The 19,127-nt window shown below is 43.3% G+C and overlaps 1 protein-coding gene across 2 annotated transcripts; it reads right to left on the bottom strand.

Annotated features, from left to right (window-relative positions):
• Positions 1-1,232: 1,232 nt before the first annotated feature.
• LOC106599520 (fatty acid CoA ligase Acsl3) lies at positions 1,233-17,860 on the bottom strand. 2 transcript variants are annotated; one of them, XM_045714629.1, is made up of 16 exons: positions 17,627-17,834; positions 13,138-13,518; positions 12,461-13,013; positions 12,013-12,190; positions 11,777-11,886; positions 10,800-10,938; positions 10,360-10,510; positions 9,964-10,087; positions 9,767-9,838; positions 9,439-9,578; positions 7,735-7,907; positions 7,526-7,600; positions 6,929-7,120; positions 6,681-6,795; positions 3,130-3,287; positions 1,233-2,923 (listed from the first exon to the last, which is right to left on the bottom strand). In XM_045714629.1, exons 3-16 carry the CDS (start codon positions 12,821-12,823, stop codon positions 2,766-2,768), a joined length of 2,148 nt encoding a protein of 715 aa, XP_045570585.1. In that variant the 5' UTR covers positions 12,824-13,013; positions 13,138-13,518; positions 17,627-17,834; the 3' UTR covers positions 1,233-2,765. The 2 variants fall into 2 exon arrangements, with proteins under 2 accessions (XP_045570585.1, XP_014046274.2); XM_014190799.2 differs by lacking the exon at positions 13,138-13,518 and having other exon boundaries at positions 17,627-17,860.
• Between the last annotated feature and the right edge of the window lie 1,267 nt (positions 17,861-19,127).

Below are 19,127 nucleotides of genomic sequence, written 5' to 3'. Positions count from 1 at the left end.
GATGGTTGCTGATAATTGGCCTCTGTACGCCTACGTAGATATTCCATAAAAAAAATGTTGCAGTTTCCAGCTACAATAGTAATTTACAACATTTACAATGACTACACTGGAAAATGATGTGGATATATTGAAGCAACATCTCAAGACATCAGTCAGGAAGTTAAAGCTTGGTCGCAAATGGGTCTTCCAAATGGACAATGACCCCAAGCATACTTCCAAAGTTGTGTCAAAATGGCTTAAGGACAACAAAGTCAAGGTATTGGAGTGGCCATCACAAAGCCCTGACCTCAATCCTATAGAAAAATTTGTGGGCAGAACTGAAAAGCATGTCAGAAGGAAGGCCCAAAATTCACCCAACTTATTGTGGGAAGCTTGTGGAAGGCTACCCAAAACGTTTGACCCAAGTTAAACAATTTAAAAAGGCAATGCTACCAAATACTAATTGAGTGTATGTAAACTTCTAACCCACTGGGAATGTGATGAAATAAATAAATAAATCATTCTCTCTACTATTATTCTGACATTTCACATTCCTAAAATAAAGTGGTGATCCTAACTGACCTAAGACAGGGAATTTTTACTAGGATTAAATGTCAGAAATTGTGAAAAACTTAGTTCAAATGTATTTGGCTAAGGTGTATGTAAACTTCCGACTTCAACTGTATGTATGTATGTATGTATGTATGTATGCGCACACACACACAGGCCCCTGCTGGTTAAGTGATAGAAATGAATAAGAGCCTCAGTAGGATTGACAGCCCATGATGACAAGTTGCCCTTAGGCACAGATCAAGGATCAGTTTATCCTCTCCACAACCTAACCTCAACCACAGGGGAGACAAGAAAAACTTAGATCAGCTTTGGGGGCAACTTCATCCTACTTCCCTGTAGCCACCCTGGACATTTCACCTCACCATCATTACTAACCTGGTCCCAGATCAGTTCTTCTTGCTCTGGTTAACTCATGACATCCCAATAATAGTCAGAGGATCTTGGATCAGACTACATTATTTATAGTGTTGGGGAGAAGTGAACTACATGTAATTTAACTGCATTTTGCAGTAGCTTAGTGGTGAACTAAATTCAAAATGTAGGTAGTGTATTCACTAGTTCATAACTTTTTTGCCATGTAGTGGTATAGCTAACTACTGGAACTAGGCTACATAAATGTATTTTCCCCAAAAAATGTAGTATGGCGGAAGTAGGCAAGAATTTCCTTTTTCAGCATCAGATCTGCCTAATTATCCCTTGAACCAGTTTGTTTTTAATAGGCTAATTTACACATTCTGTTAACATTGACTCCAGAGTGATCTGTCTTGCAATTTGTAGTCACTGACATTTCAGATATGCTAAATTTTTACAAAGTAGTTTGGATGTAGTGAACTACTTCAGTTAAGTAGAATATAGTTTTCTTAAGGGGAGCTGTAGTGTAGCTTAACTTCTTCCAGTGTGAAGTAATTGGTAACTTGGTAAACTATATTTTCAGAGTAGTTTCCCCAACACTGATTATTTATGACAAACAGGTTCTACGAGCCAACCCAGGCACATCACATTAGCCCATAGCCAGCCACAGAGGAACAGAGCCAGAAGGAGATTACATCACTAACACACAGTAAAAGAGTGACAGGACTTCATCTAGTCAAATCACTTAACACATACTCTTCCATAGAATAGAACCAATAGAGAAATGGAATAGAACCAGGAGAAAAACTGAGGAAATTCACACACAAAAAAAAGAGGAAAAGAGTAACAAAATGTCAGTTTGGTAATCAATATAAATGAGAAACAAACCGTTCAGAAAAATATAAGAAAAGCAAATTAAGAACGCGAGTTGCTTTTTAAAAAATCTCTCATGGCTTCACAACACTGACTTCTCTCAGACACAAGATGTTCATTGAATGGGCTTCGGAAGCGAATGAAGATAAACCGTTTACGTTAAAAGAATCATAATGAAACATGAACAGAACAACAAATATCACTACACCCCAAAAAAAACATATACAAGAAAAGAGATCCCTGCATAGACTCAAACCTGGATAGGGGACATTTTAACCGACAGGCCTCCTTTTTCAGGGTCATATTCATTGGTGTTTACTGTAGCAAAATTTTTTTCAACGGAAAACAAGTGTTTCTTATTGGACAAGTTTAGGTAGTCGTTCCCTGTTTCAGTCAGTTTTCTTCCGTTTGGTACCTAATGAACACAACTCAGGCCACAGTAACACAACAAACCAGTCTCCCATCAGGTGTCTGGACTACACACACATGCCAAAGTGTGTGTGTGTGTGTGTGTGTGTGTGTGTGTGTGTGTGTGTGTGTGGGGGGCATGGACATAGTGCCGAAGCAGTCTTTTGTACAAACTTGTCATTTCCTGTGTCTCCGCCGGGTCATGTCAACGATGCCACCGTCATCATAGCAACACACAGACCCAGAAAAACCTTTGAAGAAGAGAAGCAATGGATGTTGCTCCAACTGGCTTGGCCTCTCCGTCTTTGTTGGGGGTCTGGATTGACTGACAGAGTTCTTTTCCAGAGTTCTTTTCCGTTTGATTGTAACTAGTCGGAAGGGAAGTCAAGAGGTTGAGGAAGTACAATGGGTCATTCCTTCTCTCTCTGTGTGTGTGTGTGTGTGTGTGTGTGTGTGTGTGTGTGTGTGTTTAACTTGCCGCCGTACATCCTCTCCAGTCTCCATGTCATCTTGGTAGTGTTTTTTTTAGATTCCTTGCATATGTCTTTACCTGTGTGTGTCTTAAAGAGAGTGTGTGTGTGTTACTTGCCACCATACATCCTTTCGATGTCATCCTGGTAATGTGATTTGAGCTCCTTGCGTTTGAGTTTGAATGCATCCGTAACCAGGCCAGTCTCTGGGGTCCAGGGCTCTGCACTAAGACGGATCTTCTTAGGGATCTCAAAGCGCTCAAGTTTGGCTGTGGGAAACAACACTGCACTTTAGAGACGTCATGGCCATTAAGATGGGTGAGGGTTAGGAGGAGAAACAATACTCTTGATACAACCAGAAACTCCTTTCCTCCCTCCATCAGTCTCCCCTTTCTCCATTTCCTCTTCCCTCCCCAGTCTTCCCTAACTAATGCTTACTTTCCTCCCTCCATCCCTTCCCACCCCACCATCCTACCTGACAGGGCGGCCTCGGTGATGATGTGGAGGACGTCTCTTTCCATGTCAGGGTTGTTACAGATCTCCTCCCAGCTGCCCCGTAACCCTCTCTGCTCCGCCAGCACTGTCAGCTGCTTTTGATTGGGCACCACAAAGCCAATCACATATGACTGGTCACTAAGAGAGGAGAGAAGTAGCATTCGTTTTATTAAGCCAATACAGTAGATCTGTATTTCCTTTTTATATTATTAGAATAATAAGAATACTATGAGTTAATAAAGGTTGAGATTGAAAGAGGAGTCAGAATAGGATAGAGCAGTGGTTCCCAACCTAGGGGTCACCAAAGTGTCCTAGGGGAATAGCAGGGCCTCATTGATTTGAGGGAGGGGCTTCACTTTGAATGGGAATTACAATATTACAACATATTTGGTAGGGAAACATCAAATAATGGGCAAGACTTGATTTCACAGATTATTACCATGTAATAGCATACCCAACAATGGATATGTTAAACTACATAGAATTACAGGAACCTGGTGGTGCATTTAACACATCTCATTGAAATAGGGGTCCATGGGGGGAAAAGGTTGGGAACCCCCAGGATATAGGATGGAGAGAGAGAACATGGATGGCACAGACAGGAGATGGAGACATGGTGACAGAAATAGAGATGGAAAGAGTTGACAAAGAGACAGATAATAAGGGAACAGCAGATAAGTCTGACAACACAGCAGACTGGCAAACACAGTAAATTTGGAAATCACGTAACTAAACAAAAATAAACTATACTATGGAACTAAGATAAATTATATAAATAATGATAGTATTTAGCTCTGGAGTACTTTAAATTAGGCAAAAAAGCAAACTCAGCTCCATCCTTCATTGAGGCAGATGGCTTGTTCATAAAACCCTTTGATATTGCTAACCACATTAACTTTTTTGTTGACAAGATTAGCAAACTTAATTTGACAGGCAAACAACAAATGCTGAGCCTTGATATTCATGCATAATGGACCAAATAATGAAAGACAAGCACTGTAGTTTTGAGTCCCAGGTGAAACAATAGTTGCTATCTATAAATAAGGACAAACCACCTGGTACCGACAACCTGGGTGGTAAATTGCTGAGGTTGGTAGCGGAATACATTGCGACTCCTGTTTGCCACATCTTCAATTAAAGCCTAGAAAACAGAGTGTGCGCCCAGACAAGGAACGAGGCAAAGGTCACCGCTACTCAAGAATAGCAGAGCTCCCTTTAATGGTTCAAACAGCCTGTTACAAGTGCTTAGTAAACTTTTGGAAAAATGTGTGTTTGATCAAATAGAATGTTATTTTACAGAAAACAAATTAACAACAGACTTTCAGCATGCTTATAGGAAGGGCACTCAACAAGGTCGGCACTGACACAAATGACTGATGATTGGCTGAAATAAATTAATAGTAAGAAGATTGTGGGAGCTGTTTTGTTAGACTTCAGTGCAGCTTTTGATGTCATTGATCATAACCTATTGCTGAAATAACATAGGTGTTATGGATTTGCATCTTCTGCCTTATTATGGATTGAGTTACTTATCTAATAGAACACAGAGGGTTTTCATTAATGTAAGCCTCACTCATGCAAATTCAGTTGACTGTGGTGTGCCGCAGGGCAGCCAGCTAGGGTTATTATTGATTTCTGTTTTTACAAATGACATTCCACCGACTTTGAATAAAGCCTGTGTGTCTGTACGCTGATGTCTCAACAGTATACGCGTCGGCAGCAGTAGTAAAATAAATAACTGAGGCACTTAACATAGAGCTCCAGTCAGTTTTAGATAGGGGAACTAGCAATAGGCTGGTGCTAAATATCTCAAAAACTAAAAGCTAGCTAACAATAAAGCCACTAAAAGAAATAGATAAAAGAACACCTTAAGGGGACTGTGAAGAGACAGCTATTTTATATATATATATTTTATTGTCATTTGCACTGTACTATGTATTAGACCTAGATAGTGTGTCACTTTTCCCAGATTTTGTTACATTACAGCCTTAATCTAAAATTGATTAAATACATTTTATTCCTGTTTCCATTGATCATCCTTGATGTTTCTACAACTTGATTAGAGTTCACCTGTGGTAAATTCAATGGATTGGACATGGTTTGGAAAGGTACACATCTGTCTATATAAGGTCCCACAGTTGACAGCGCATGTCAGAGCAAAAAAACCAAGTCATGAAGTTGAAGGAATTGTCCATAGAGCTCCGAGACAGGATTGTGTCGAGGCACAGATCAGGGGATGGGTATTGAAGGTCCCCAAGAAGCATTGAAGGTCCCCAAGAACGGTGGCCTCCATCATTCTTAAATGGAAGAAGTTTGGAACCACCAAGACTCTTCCTAGAGCTGGCCGCCTGGCCAAACTGAGCAATCTGGGGAGAAGGGCCTTGGTCAGGGAGGTGACCAAGGACCCGATGGTCACTCTGACAGAGCTCCAGAGTTCCTCTGTGGAGATGGGAGAAGCTTCCAGAAGGTCAACCATCTCTACCAATCAGGCCTTAATGTTAGAGTGGCCCGACAGAAGCCACTCCTCAGTAAAAAGCACATGGCAGCCTACTTGGAGTTTGCCAAAAGGCACCTAAAGGACTCTCAGACCATGAGTAACAAGATTCTCTGGTCTGATGAAACCAAGATTGAACTCTTTGACCTGAATGCCAAGCGTCACGTCTGGAGGAAACCTGGCACCATCCCTACGGTGAAATTTAAAAAAAGCATGGTGGTGGCAGCATCATGCGGTGGGGATGTTTTTCAGCAGGTGTTCACACCTATCTGTTTTCTGTTTGGAAATAAATGCACTTTATGTATCTAGTCCCCCCATTTGAAGGATTCAAGTATTTGGACAAATTCACTTATAGTTTATTAAAGTAGTCAAAAGTTTAGTATTTCGTTCCAAATTCCTAGCACGCAACACATTTATGGGATGCATTTGCAGTTTGTTTGTTTGCGTTTCAGATTATGTCATGCCCAATGCTAAATAATGTAGCGTCATTTTTATTCACAATTCAGTTGTGATTATCCGTAATCATGGTTGCATCCACATTACTGTAGAAGTGTTCAGAAACATTCTAGTCTTATTTACAATAAAAGTGTCTCCAAAATGGCTCAATACATCATTTACCATTCATTTCTATTGGGCACAAAATAATCCAAAACACAACCCAAACAAACTGAAAATGCATCCAACAAGTTTGCAGTCACAAGCTTGATTTAGTTATTGCCTGCAATGCCTGGAAACAAATAGTCAACTTTTGACTACTTATAAGTGAATTTGTCTTAACACCTTCAAATGGGGGGACTAGATACATAGTGCTTTCATTTCTAAACAGTAAAACAGATATTTATGAAAATACCCTCATATATAAGGTGACATTCTGTACTGTCGCCTCATATGAGACATTTGATCTCAAATCCAAAATGCTGAGGTATAGCGCCAAATGAATAGTTTCAGTTTCACCGTCCATATAAATAGGTAGGGGAGTGAATATATAGAGAGTCTAGTCACACGGGTGGAATATACAGTAATATGTGCATTGTTACCTGTTTGCGTAAGCACAGATGTTGTCTACGAAAGGGCAGTTCTTCAGCATGGCCTCCACCTTCCCCAGAGACACATACTCCCCAGCCTGGAGCTTCACCAGGTCCTTCTTACGGTCTACACAAGAGGAACACACTGTTAGACACACACACACCACAATCCCCCTTCCACTACTGATGAGATAACATGTTCTGCGCCTAAGCTAGGGGTCTCTAGTCTAGAATGTTCTCTTGGTCGCCTGGTTCGTCACCGATGATCTTGAGGCAGCCGTCAGGGTGGAGCTCCCCGATGTCTCCCGTACAGAACCAGCGCTGGCCGTTGCTGTCCACGAAGAAGTCCTCGCGGTTCTTCACCTCGTTCTTGTAGTAACCCATGGTCACATTGGGCCCGCCGATCACAATCTCACCTCTTGGGTTGGGCTTGTCTGTGCTGTAGTAACCGCCTGGGGAAGAGAAGGAGATGTAGACTATCTTCAGCACCACCTCTTCCAATACAAGTTTCATTCACCCAAGCCCCCAACCCCACAAACATCCACCCTCCAGTCTCACCTGTCCTCTTCCCAGCCCTCCCCTACTATTACCCATTCTACAGTCCCAACGCCATGTACTCACCCTCTTCCCAGCCCTCCCCTACTATTACCCATTCTACAGTCCCAACGCCATGTACTCACCCTCTTCCCAGCCCTCCCCTACTATTACCCATTCTACAGTCCCAACGCCATGTACTCACCCTCTTCCCAGCCCTCCCCTACTATTACCCATTCTACAGTCCCAACGCCATGTACTCACCCTCTTCCCAGCCCTCCCCTACTATTACCCATTCTACAGTCCCAACGCCATGTACTCACCCTCTTCCCAGTCCTTGAGGGTGATCTCAGAGCAGACCAGAGGAGCTCCGACCCGGCCTGTGCTGTAGTCCCACACTGACACAGAGAGTGAAAAAATAAGTGTGTACAATCACTTGGCTTTCTCTCTATCACGCCCCATCCCGCTCTCCCAGGCAGCGGGAGTCTACATACTACCCTCTCCTTCATCCTCCCTCTACCCTCCCTCTTACTCTCGCTGATGGTGCCAGCTCCGCAGGTCTCGGTGAGGCCGTAGCCCTGGCCCACGGGACAGCAGAGGCAGATGTTCATGAAGCGCTGGGTGGCGGCAGAAAGGGGCGCTCCGCCCGACAACAGCACCCGCATGTGACCTCCTAATAAGGAGCGCACCTTCCTAAACACCAGACTGGAGAGAGAGCGGTGGGGGGAGAGAGAAAAAAAGACGACAGGAAAGAGGATATGACAGTGAGTCAGAGGATACAGAGCCTTCAGAAAGTATTCACACCCCTGACTTTTTCCCACATTTTGCTGTTACAGCCTGAATTAAACATTAATTCCATTGAGATTTTTTGTCACTGGCCTACACACAATACCCCATAATGTCAAAGTGGAATTATGTTCTTTGAATGTTTTACAAATTCATAAAAAATGAAACGCTGAATTTTCTTGAGTCGATAAGTATTCAACCCCTTTGTTATGACGAGCCTAAATAAGTTCAGGAGTAAAAATGTGCTTAAGTCACATAATAAATTGCATGAACTCTGTGTGCAATAAGTGTTTAACATGATTTTTGAATGACTACCTCATCTCTGAACCCAACACATACAGATAGTAGTAAGGTTCTTTAGTCAAGCAGTGAATTTCAACACAGATTCTACCACAAAGGCCAGAGAGGTTTTCCAATGCCTCGCAAAGAAAGGCACCTATTGGTAGATGGGTAAAAAAAAAAAAAAAGCAGACATTGAATATCCCTTTGAGCATAATTAAGTTATTAATTACACTTTGGATGGTGTATCAATACACCCAGTCACTACAAAGATACAAGCGTCCTTCCTAACTCAGTTGCCGGAGAGGAAGGAAACCGCTGAAGGATTTCACCATGAGGCCAATGGTAACTTTAAAACAGTTACCGAGTTTGATGGATGTGATAGGACAAAACTGAGGATGGCTCAACTACATTGTAGTTACTCCACAATACTAACCTAATTGACAGAGTGACAAGAAGGAAGCCTGTCCAGAATACAAATGTTCCTGAGTGGCCGAGTTACAGTTTTGACTTAAATCTACTTGAAAATCTATGGCAAGACCTAAAAATTGTTGTTTAGCAATGACCAACAACCAATTTCACAGAGTTTGAAGAATTTTGAAAATAATAATGGGCAAATGTAAAATAAGGGTTAAATAAAAATTTAAAATTAAAACAATGTGTGGAAAGACACACCCAGAAAGACAGCTGTAATTGCTGCCAAAGGTGCTTCTACAAAGTATTAACTGAAAGGTGTGAATACTTACGTAATTTAGATATTTCTGTATTTGCAACAAATTCTAAAAACATGTTTTCACTTTGTCATTATGGGGTATTGTGTGTAGATGGTTGAGAAAACATTTTCTTAATCCATTTTGAATTCAGGCTGTAACAAAATGTGGAATAAGTCAATGGGTGTGAATACTTTCTGATGGCTCTGTAACTATAACACCAAGGCAAACAACAAGTCATTCACCACACAGTAAAAATATGTGTGAACCTTATGTTTCTTTTTAATGCAAGAACCCCCCCACAGCAACGCCCCAAGCTATATCGAGAGTATTGGTTTGTTTGTTGTGCGCACCACTGAGCAAGTGAAAGGGGAAAAAGTGAAATTATAGTCTATCAATCATTACTCATTCTGTGCGTGTGCACATGCATTTGTTTGCTGTGCAACAGGTGTGTGTGTTACCTGTCACAGAGCGGGGTCCTGTAGCCCTTGGTCATCTGTTCCATCTTATAGTTGTAGGCCAACACAAACAGGGTTCTCTGCACACTGCTCATCTCCTCCACCTTGGTCATCACATTCTTATAGATGCGATCCATGATTTCCTATAGGAGGGACAGAGAAGGAGAGAGGAAAAATACCACTTCAATTAAAGGGGCCATGCCAAAACGTTCTGTGTACCTTACTCAGGTCATAGAACTGGTGTTTAATTTAACTGAATATTAACCGTTTATATATTTTATGGTAGCTTTGGAGACAAGGACATGTAAAAGAGGTCTGATTTGGTGCTTACCGGTACAGCAGCCATGAGTGTAGGCTTCAGAACACTGGTGTCTCCTTTACTGCCCTTCTTAATCTTTGTCGACTGGGATGGAGAGAGAAGAGACAGAGGAAAGAGAGAGTGGATCAGTGAGAGGACAGAGAACAGGAGGAGAGCTTAGAAGAGATCTGGTGGTGGTGCTTGGCATGCGTGTGTGTGTGTGTGTGTACCTGGTCTGCTAGCGTCTGTGGGGAGGAGTATCCGATGCGGCAGCCGTGAGAGATACACACCATCTCTGCACTGAGCTCCAGAACATGAGCCAACGGTAGGTACCCAATGTAGGTGTCTGTCTCACTGCACGAATGGAAACAAAACCATTTTATCCAACAGCCAAACATACAGACACACAACATACTACAGAGGGAAGGAGACGCTGAGGAGGTGAGAGACGAGAGGAGAAAGAGAGAGGTTGACATACTATAGGGGAAAAGGTGGCAGAGAGAGAAAGAGAGAATAATGAAAAGAGAAAAAGAGAGACAGTGATCAGGGCACGAGGGGAAAGAGGCATTGAGAGAGAAAGAAAAAGGAGAGAGAATCTAGAAGACACCCTCGTGCTCTGTACGTACTCCAGGTCTGGGATGCGCTCTGCCATGCCCGTGATGCCCGCGATGATGTTGCTATGGGAGATCATCACACCCTTGGGGATGCCGGTGGAGCCACTGGTGTACATGATGACAGCGATGTCAGAGGGCAGGGGCTGCCGGCGTGCCACCGCCACTACACAGCCACAGAGAGGGAGAGGGAAGAAGCAGGTTAGAAGTCACAGACCAAGACCTTCGGGTCAGAACATTGCACAATGCGGGAGCATCAGAGTACGGATATCTTTCTGTCAAGAGGGCACACACATAGCACAGGGCTAACACAATCTGATAGGCTGTGACAGAGAGGGTACATATCGCCATATGGGTACAGAGTCACTAAGAACACAGGGCAGAAGTACTGTACCGTGTCAGGCATCACATAGACCCCAACATAAAACCTACCCACCCACACTTTCCCTCCTTACTGTTGTCAGGTCTACCACCCAGCTCCTGCACGGCGACCAAGTTGTGGACCATGATGCCGCGGGGGAAGCCAGGCCAGCTGGTTGGCTTACTGTCCACCACGATGATGTGCTGCAACCGAGGCACCTCTAACAGGATGGCCTGGGAGGAGAGGGGAGGAGGAAAGGAGAGAAGGGGAGCTTAAGTAGCTATTGACTGAGTAAGTCACGCGTGTTTGAGAGCGACTACGTTGCAGTTGGACAGACACACACAGCTTTAAGTACCATTAACACTTCAGGCATTGTAAATACGTGTGACTATAGGAAAGAAAAGAACTGGCTCTATGGATACAAAAAACAAAGAAATGTTAAACTTGTCCAACAATGTTATGAAAATACTGTAACCATCTGTACTGTTCAGAGAACTTCACACGCACACACACACACACACACACACACACTTGCATATGCAGCCTACATTTGAAGCATCTCTTTGAGTATCCTATTCCTTTTCAGTTCTTCCTGTGCCAAATGTGTGCATAGCCCAGTCAGGGGACAAGTTATCAGGTTGCTAGGTAGCATATGACTAGCTAGCTAAACAAATTTTAAAAAAAGAGCGGCTCACGAGTAGTTTAAAACGGCCCGCGACACACGCACGAATCCGAAGACAAGGTTAAAAAGGTTCCAGGCGGCGAAGAAATGGAGATGCAATTAACAGCATCCCAAAACATTCAGCCGATAAACATGTCACGCGTTAACGCGTTATGAACACTAACTTTAACAGCCCTAGTTCCAATGCATATTCATGGGTGAAACGGATTCATAATGTGGGCATATTTCCAATATAAACATAATGCTGGTGTGTGTACCATCTAGTTTGACATAACAGGACATGGGATAACACCATTTAAAATGTGGGCATATTTCAATATCTGGCTAGAGTTTGTTCTGTCTCATATGGCATTGCAGGAAGTGATCAGGACAAGGCGAGCAGAGCCTACCATGAGACGGCTGTGTAGCAGGTCTTTGCTGGTGATGATGTGGGTGATCTCCGTTTCGTTGAGACCGTGGGCGATGGCCGCTCCGCCCAGAGTAGAGTACAACGTCACCACTGGTAGAATAACACACTGGGGTTAGAGATTCATCCTACGAAAGAAGGTGTGTGAGTGTGTTTCTGTGCCGTGTGTGTTTCTGTGCTGCTATAGTGTGTGTTACGGTCTGTCACATAACCACTCACGTGGGAAGTTGTATATGAAGCAGGCCTGTGCTGCTATCATCCACTCGGCCCTGGTCTCACAGAAGATGGCGATGTTACACTGAGGCCTCTGGCCCAGCGCGGCCAGACCACTGCCAAAACACACTGCTGCCTGGTAGGTCTCCTCGTACGACATCCACTGATACTCCCCTAGGATAACCTTCACAAATAACACATACTAGTAATGCCCTACTAAACAGTCACACAGCGACAGCACTATTATCCCAGAATGAACTATAAACAGAGTCTTACACGACCTCTGCAGCCTTCAAACGTGGTCAGACAGCGCCATCTAATATCCTCCTAGTTCTACTGCAACAGTAGTGAGGAGGCTTTCTCATGCACAACATAAAACACAACATAAATCACAACATATCACACATTACATCCAGAAAGCTATTCAAATCCACTTTTCCCCTGTCTTCCTCACCTTCTTGAAGACCTTCCCGTTGGGTTGGAGCTCGTCCTCCTCGTTCAGCACCTCTCTGGTGCCCAGGCAGTCCCTCTCTGGGAACCTGGTCGCCCCATGCACCATCACCTTGTCCAGGGTGTCCACCCCCAGGTGCAAGGACCACACCAGCTTCTGATGGATACCGCCCACCTGGTTGGTCGCCCGGTAAGGGCCCGCTGGACGCCCACTCACCGACCGCGCCTTGACCCGCCGTGCCCGGTCTAGGTTGGTGCCGGCACCCGAGAGGAAGTACCATGGCAGGAAGGTAATGAAAGAGCAGACCCAGACCACTGAGCGGAAGACTTGCAGCAGCAGCGGGTTCATGTCCTCTTTCAGTTTCATCTTGCAGGTCAGGGTTCAAGGGTCAGGGGGTGGAGTCAGTTGAGGTGGGCGGGGCAGGAAGGGTGAGGGACACACCCAGATACTTCTTTTGGAGACCGGTTGTGTTCCTTGTCATGCACTGGTGGTCCCTTTGGTGGATCTGCTTGATGGACTGACTAACAGACGCTGCTCGGTAGAAGACTCAGGTCACCTGTGTAGGGAGAGAACAGACAACACACGTCAGAGATGAAGACAGGCAGTGGAGCAGGAGGGATAGACAGATCAAATGTTGTTTTGTTTTTAAATGAGACTCAAACAAAACATTAGTAACGTACCAATACTGGTAGTCATGCTAGGCGAGCAGGTATCAGATAATACCTAATCAACGGTGAACCTACAGAACAACAACCAATCAACAATATGGCGTGCAGACAAAGCTCTACCAAACTGTATTGCTGGGTTCTGTGTCTTGCACCGTCCTGTGTTTGGGTCTGTATCCTATCTGCACCAGACAGCTGCAGGGACAGGGTGTAGACTGGCAGGAAAATGTGATAAATCAATGTCTGGGGAGGAGGCACATCCCTATCCTCTCCTCAGCAGCAGTATTCCTGTTCACTTCCTCTCTCGCTCTCTCTGGCACAAGGACACAAAGGCCAGGGGTGGGTGGGTCATTCATTTGGCACCAAATGGAAGAAACGGTGAGGGACTACCTAAACCTGTCCAATAAGAAATACAAATGTTTGTTATAAATGTTTTACTACGATGTGCACTAACGAATACGACCCGGGGTTGAGTTGGGCTTGGTGGGTCTCCGTTACACAAAGCATCACTGTGGTTGAAATAACAAACTGTATACAAAGGATATTCAGCCACTGCTAGGAAACAAATAAGTGGTCTATTGCAGTGAATAACAAACCAAAACCTTTAGGCCTACCCATGTCCATCCACACCTCTCTAAACCGTATCAGCAAATATTGCCTACTGTACCCTGGGCCTAATATCAGAATGACACTTCTTCAAATATTAACAAGGTGAATATCCCCATTCCCAAATAGGCTACAACATGTCAGTCCAGTCCACTATTTAAAGATTGAATCCGCATTTGAGGAAACCGTTTCTATTTGGTATTAAATAGAATGGCAACCTGCGCTACCAACTTTCTTTGTAATAATAACAACATTTTCTCCTACTACTACTAAGCTACTATTACTAGATAAGACTCCAGTGCATGGGGCTATGCTATTGTTTAAGGTTTGTAGAATCTCGTACTTATCTTTACGGTATTACTACCATCACAAATGCTTCATTGAAGAGATAACAGATTATATCCAAGATAACAGATTATATCCATACGGCAGTGATTCAACCATCTGTGGTTGTTTTGATCACATCTTAGCATCTCTTTCTGCAATAGTCGAGCCCTTTGCCTTATCTCAGTGTTCATGCTTCAAAACTAGGATTGGGTTCCATAACACATTGAGAGCATTGCTAATATACTTGAGCTAGATTTCCTCCCAAGAGATTTTGTTCCATAAAAAGTAATTAACCTCAAGGGAGACTATAGGCCTAGTTGTACATGTAGAGAAGTAGAATAACCCGGTCACACACACTTCCCTTAATAAGTAGGTATTCGTCCAGGTTGTGTGGGAAGCTAGGCTGAGGCTAAGCTAACCCATGACCTTTCAGAAGAGAACTCTGTCTGTACCCTGGTCAATGATTGTGCATTCTTCACTCTTAAATCAGCAGCCTATGATGTTGATGAACAAACACATCACCAAGTCAGAATACTATAAGATAGTCAAGCTACTGATGCAAAGTACCACAGCTCTTCGTCAAAGTGCTGTTGATTCATTCACCAGAAATTCAAGGCTTTGTCACCCGAGACCAGATATACAGGTCCAGCCTCTATAGTAAAGAGGCTAGAGGTTAGGGCAATTACATGGTAATGGAGTGACACTGACTCAGATTTCTCACTTTAAAAATGTATGTCAAGCAAAAACCGATGACTGCAAAGTTCAACAAACACTACAACTCTGCAAATGGACAACTTTTAACAATTTCCACAGAAATGTGTACAAAAACACATTTACTTGAAGACCAGTGCAGATGCAAAGTTTGATAACAGAATCACAGCACAAACAGCCATTCTGTTACCAAACCTTGCATCTGCACCGTGTTCAAGTAAATGTGTTTTTTGTTACATTTTTTGGAAATTTGCAAATCATTGGTTTTTACTTGACATACAGTGCATTTGGAAAGTATTTAGGCCCCTTTACTACTTCCAGATTTTGTTACATCACAGCCTTAATCTAAAATGGATTAAATGTACTTTTTCCACATAATGACAAAGTAAAAACAGGTTTATAATATAAAAACTAAAAACAGAAATACCTTCATTATATAAGTATTCAGACCCTTTGCTATGAGACTCAAAATTGAGCTCAGGTGCATCCTGTTTCCAATGATCATCCTTGAGATGTTTCTACAATTTTATTGGGAGTCCACCTGTTGTAAATTCTCTTGATTGGACATGATTTGTAAAAGGCACACGCCTGTCTATATAAGATCCCACAGTTGACAGTGCTTGTCAGAGTAGTGCTCCGAGACAGGATTGTGTCTAGACACAGATCTGGGGAAGGATGGCCCAAAAAAATATGCAGCACTGAATGTCCCCAAGACCACAGTGGCCTCCATTATTCTTAAATTGAAGAAGTTTGGAACCACCAAGACTCTTCCTAGAGCTGGCCACCCGAACAAACTGAGCAATCGGGAGAGAAGGGCCTTGGTCAGGGAGATGACCAAGAACAAAATGGTCACTCTGACAGAGCTCCAGAGTTCCTCTGTGGAGATGGTAGAACCTTCCAGAAGAACAACCATCTCTGCAGCACTCCACCAATCAGGCCTTTATGGTAGAGCACCCAGACGGAAGCCACCCCTCAGTAAAAGGCACATGACAGCCAGCTTGGAGTTTACCAAAAGCCACCTAAAGACTCTCAGACCTTTGAGAAACAAGATTCTCTGGTCTGATGAAACCAAGATTGAACTCTTTGGCCTGAATGCCAAGCTTCACATCTGGAGGAAACCTCGCACCATCCCTACGGTGAAGCATGGTTTGGGGATGTTTTTCAGCGGCTCCAGAGTGCTCAGGACCTCAGACTGGGGCGAAGATTCACTTTCCAACAGGACAACGACCCTAAGCACACAGCCAAGACAATGCAGGAGTGGCTTCAGGACAAGTCTCTAAATGTCCTTGAGTGGCCCAGCCAGAGCCTGGACATAAACCTGATCGAATATCTCGGGAAAGACCTAAAAATTACTGTGCCACGACACTCCCCATCCAACCTGATCGATCTTGAGAGGATCTGCAGAGAAGAATGAGAGAAACTCCACAAATACAGGTGTGCCAAGCTTGTAGCGTCATACCCAAGAAGACTCGGGGCTGTAATCGCTGCTTCAACAAAGTACTGAGTAAAGGGTCTGAATACTTATGTAAATGTATTACTTCAGATATTTATTTTTAATACATTTTCAAACATTTCTAAACCTGTTTTTGCTTTTTCATTATGGGGTAGATTGTTTTTTTCCCTCATCAATGTAATCAATTTTAGAATAAGGCTGTAACATAAAATGTAGAAAAAGTCAAGAGGTCTGAATACTTTCCAATTACACTGTACATTTTAAAGTGAAGAAAAAAAAACGGCGTATCAGTGTCACTCTATTGCCATGGAATAGCCCGCTAACAACTGCCTAAGAAGACCAACCAGTCAGGTTTTAGGCTACTCTGTGTCTCCATGTACATGACTCATGACACCGTAATAATGGCTGGCAGACCATGTGGCTTAACGGGATGCAAACTGAAATTCAGGCCTAACAACACAGAAATATCTAGTTAGGCCTACTCCTGTAAAATGTACACAAATTAGTCCTTGTTTTTCATTATGGTTAGGGAAAGCCTAGGTCAAGTGGTTCTGCTCTCAAAAACAGTACTCTCAATCACCCAGAAGGCATGCTCTGCTGTGTAAACTGTCTACCTTCACTCGACCAGAATGTAAAGACAACATTCCTAGAGTCTTTGAGAGAGAGATAGTGTCTTGTTAATTAAATTTAAAAAAAGGTCAGATAATCTGGACAATCCACCACTGTCCACCAGCGTCATCATAAACACAGTTAGCACAACAGTTAACAATATGTGAAATATGGCTCATGTGGTGCCATAGCATTAGTTGCTGGCATACTGGCATAGGTTAATCAAATCAAAGTGCCTGACCATCCTAAATCCTGAACTGGGTCACACTGTCAGACCATAGCCATGTTATGCTACCGGTATGTTAGCTAGATAGATAAAACACAAAACATATAGCCTACGTTAGTTAGCTAACAAACAACCCTAATAAAATGCATTCAAAAGTGACATAAATGGGTAGATCAATACACTCAAAATGCCATGGAGAAGCCCTTTTGTCACAACCACCGTCTATGCTAACTACATAGCAGTTTACTTTAACGCTGCCAGACAAGTGGAGGGACGCAAGACAGCGCCTATCAAATGCTATCGACGTTAGCATCACCATCATCAACCCGGCATTACAGGTGTGCTGTGGATTAGAAAGACACACGGCTAGCTAACTAATACCAAATAAAAACGTTTTTATTTACGTAAAGCCATCTGGCATTAGTCTCATTTCAATTACAAAGAATAACATTTGATTATCTGTCGAGAGATGGGTAGCAAGCTACGAAACAGCATTACTAGCCAGCTAACGTTAGCTAGCTAACGTTGCAGCACATCTGCAAGAATCGAGAGCACAGACAATGCAATCTCACCTCTTCCTCGCCCGCTACTCTCGCGGCTCTTGGAATAATTTCGTCAATACACCAAAATCATTTGCTGGCTTTTGTCATCATGTCACGCCCAAACATCAAAGCTATGGTGCCAATCTATACATCAAACTAAGAGATTTTAGTGGAAATCTGCGGGCATCTATGGCCCTTGTTATCAGCCCGGAAGTGATGGGGAAAAAGTTGTCAAGACACCGAGGCAGTTCTCCTGTCTGCGATTGGACCGCTGAAAGTGGCGCGTGCTTGAGGCAGCAGTGATGTCAACGGGGTTACTGGCGTTCAGAGAGGAGGCCCTGCCGAATGTGCCGATAGTGATGATGATGATGTACCACTTCACGAGGGTCAGCACGCCAGCGCAAGGTCAGTGCAATGATCTGATGATCTATAAATGCCAATTTATGCTTGATCTGAAAATGTGGGCCAGAGGCTCCATATGGAGGGTGTGACATCATTGTGGAGCCTCCAGAGGCTTGCAGAGGCCAAAATCGAGCTCCATACCACATTGCCATGAGTCACAAATCTTGCAACAATGTGGAGGGCTCCATATAGATCCACATTGACATGATTGGTTGAAGGTACATGTAGCTCAGAGGAGGCTGGTGGGAGGAGCTACAGGAGGACAGGCTCATTGTAATGGCTGGAATGTAATAAATGGAACAGAATCAAACACATCATACATATGGAAACCACATGTTTGACGCATTTATTCCATTCCAGCCATTACAATGGGCCCGTCCTCCTATAGCTCCTCCCATCAGCCTCCACTGATGTAGCTTCTCTTCTGTCATTACTTGTTGCCCTAGAAGACAAAAAAAATTGTGCTTACTAGAACCATGTAATAAATTGATAGAATGAATGCATCAATAATAAGCCTAATCGTGACATTGTTAAAGTTTTCTGCTCCCTGAGCGAGGATGGGTATGGACCGGGAAGAAAATGCCTAAAATAGCCTAACTCTAAAACAGAAAGAAAGATTTCCCCTGCAAAATTTCCAAATGATATCAGTTTGACCGGTTTCAAGGAAATGAAAAATTGTGAAAATGATCCAACATTAATATGATAAGATTTCAGTATGTCTGCTTGTATGTCGCTGACACAGACATCACTTTTTCATGCTCCCTAACTTTGCGTTCTCTCAAGATGCTGAAAGAAAGAAATCACAATTCTCCACTCCTATACATGTGAGAGTTATAGGCCTAAAGTCAGTGTCCATATTTCAGTTACTACAGTAGGCTAAAACTTCAGTGCATCCCTACTTCCGCCTTCTCTGCTAGACAGTAACTCATCATCATGAAGGACGATTGAATAATTGAAGGAAGATTGAATCTGGGCAGCAACCAGCTGAGGCTGACGATTGAAGGGTGTTCCATGAGCCTATACTATAGCCTGGCTACCGGTAGCCTAATAGCCTATTCATGTAGTAATGGCAGACGTTTTATGGGCTCCTGACCAATTGTGCTATTTTGTGTATTTTTTTTGCACTCAT

Source organism: Salmo salar, chromosome ssa03, assembly GCF_905237065.1.
Source record: "Salmo salar chromosome ssa03, Ssal_v3.1, whole genome shotgun sequence".
NCBI classification, from domain to species: domain Eukaryota; kingdom Metazoa; phylum Chordata; class Actinopteri; order Salmoniformes; family Salmonidae; genus Salmo; species Salmo salar.
This window is presented reverse-complemented; position numbering and strand designations above follow the sequence as displayed.

What these genes read in the sequence shown, in the direction of transcription:
- LOC106599520 (XM_014190799.2), bottom strand. Translation starts at nt 12,823, where the DNA reads ATGAAACTGAAAGAGGACATGAACCCGCTGCTGCTGCAAGTCTTCCGC. An exon ending in ACGGGAAGGTCTTCAAGAAG is followed by an intron (nt 12,191 to 12,460) that starts GTGAGGAAGACA and finishes TTATTTGTGAAG; the next exon opens with GTTATCCTAGGGGAGTATCA. An exon ending in CACTCATGGCTGCTGTACCG is followed by an intron (nt 9,579 to 9,766) that starts GTAAGCACCAAA and finishes TCCCTCCTATAG; the next exon opens with GAAATCATGGATCGCATCTA.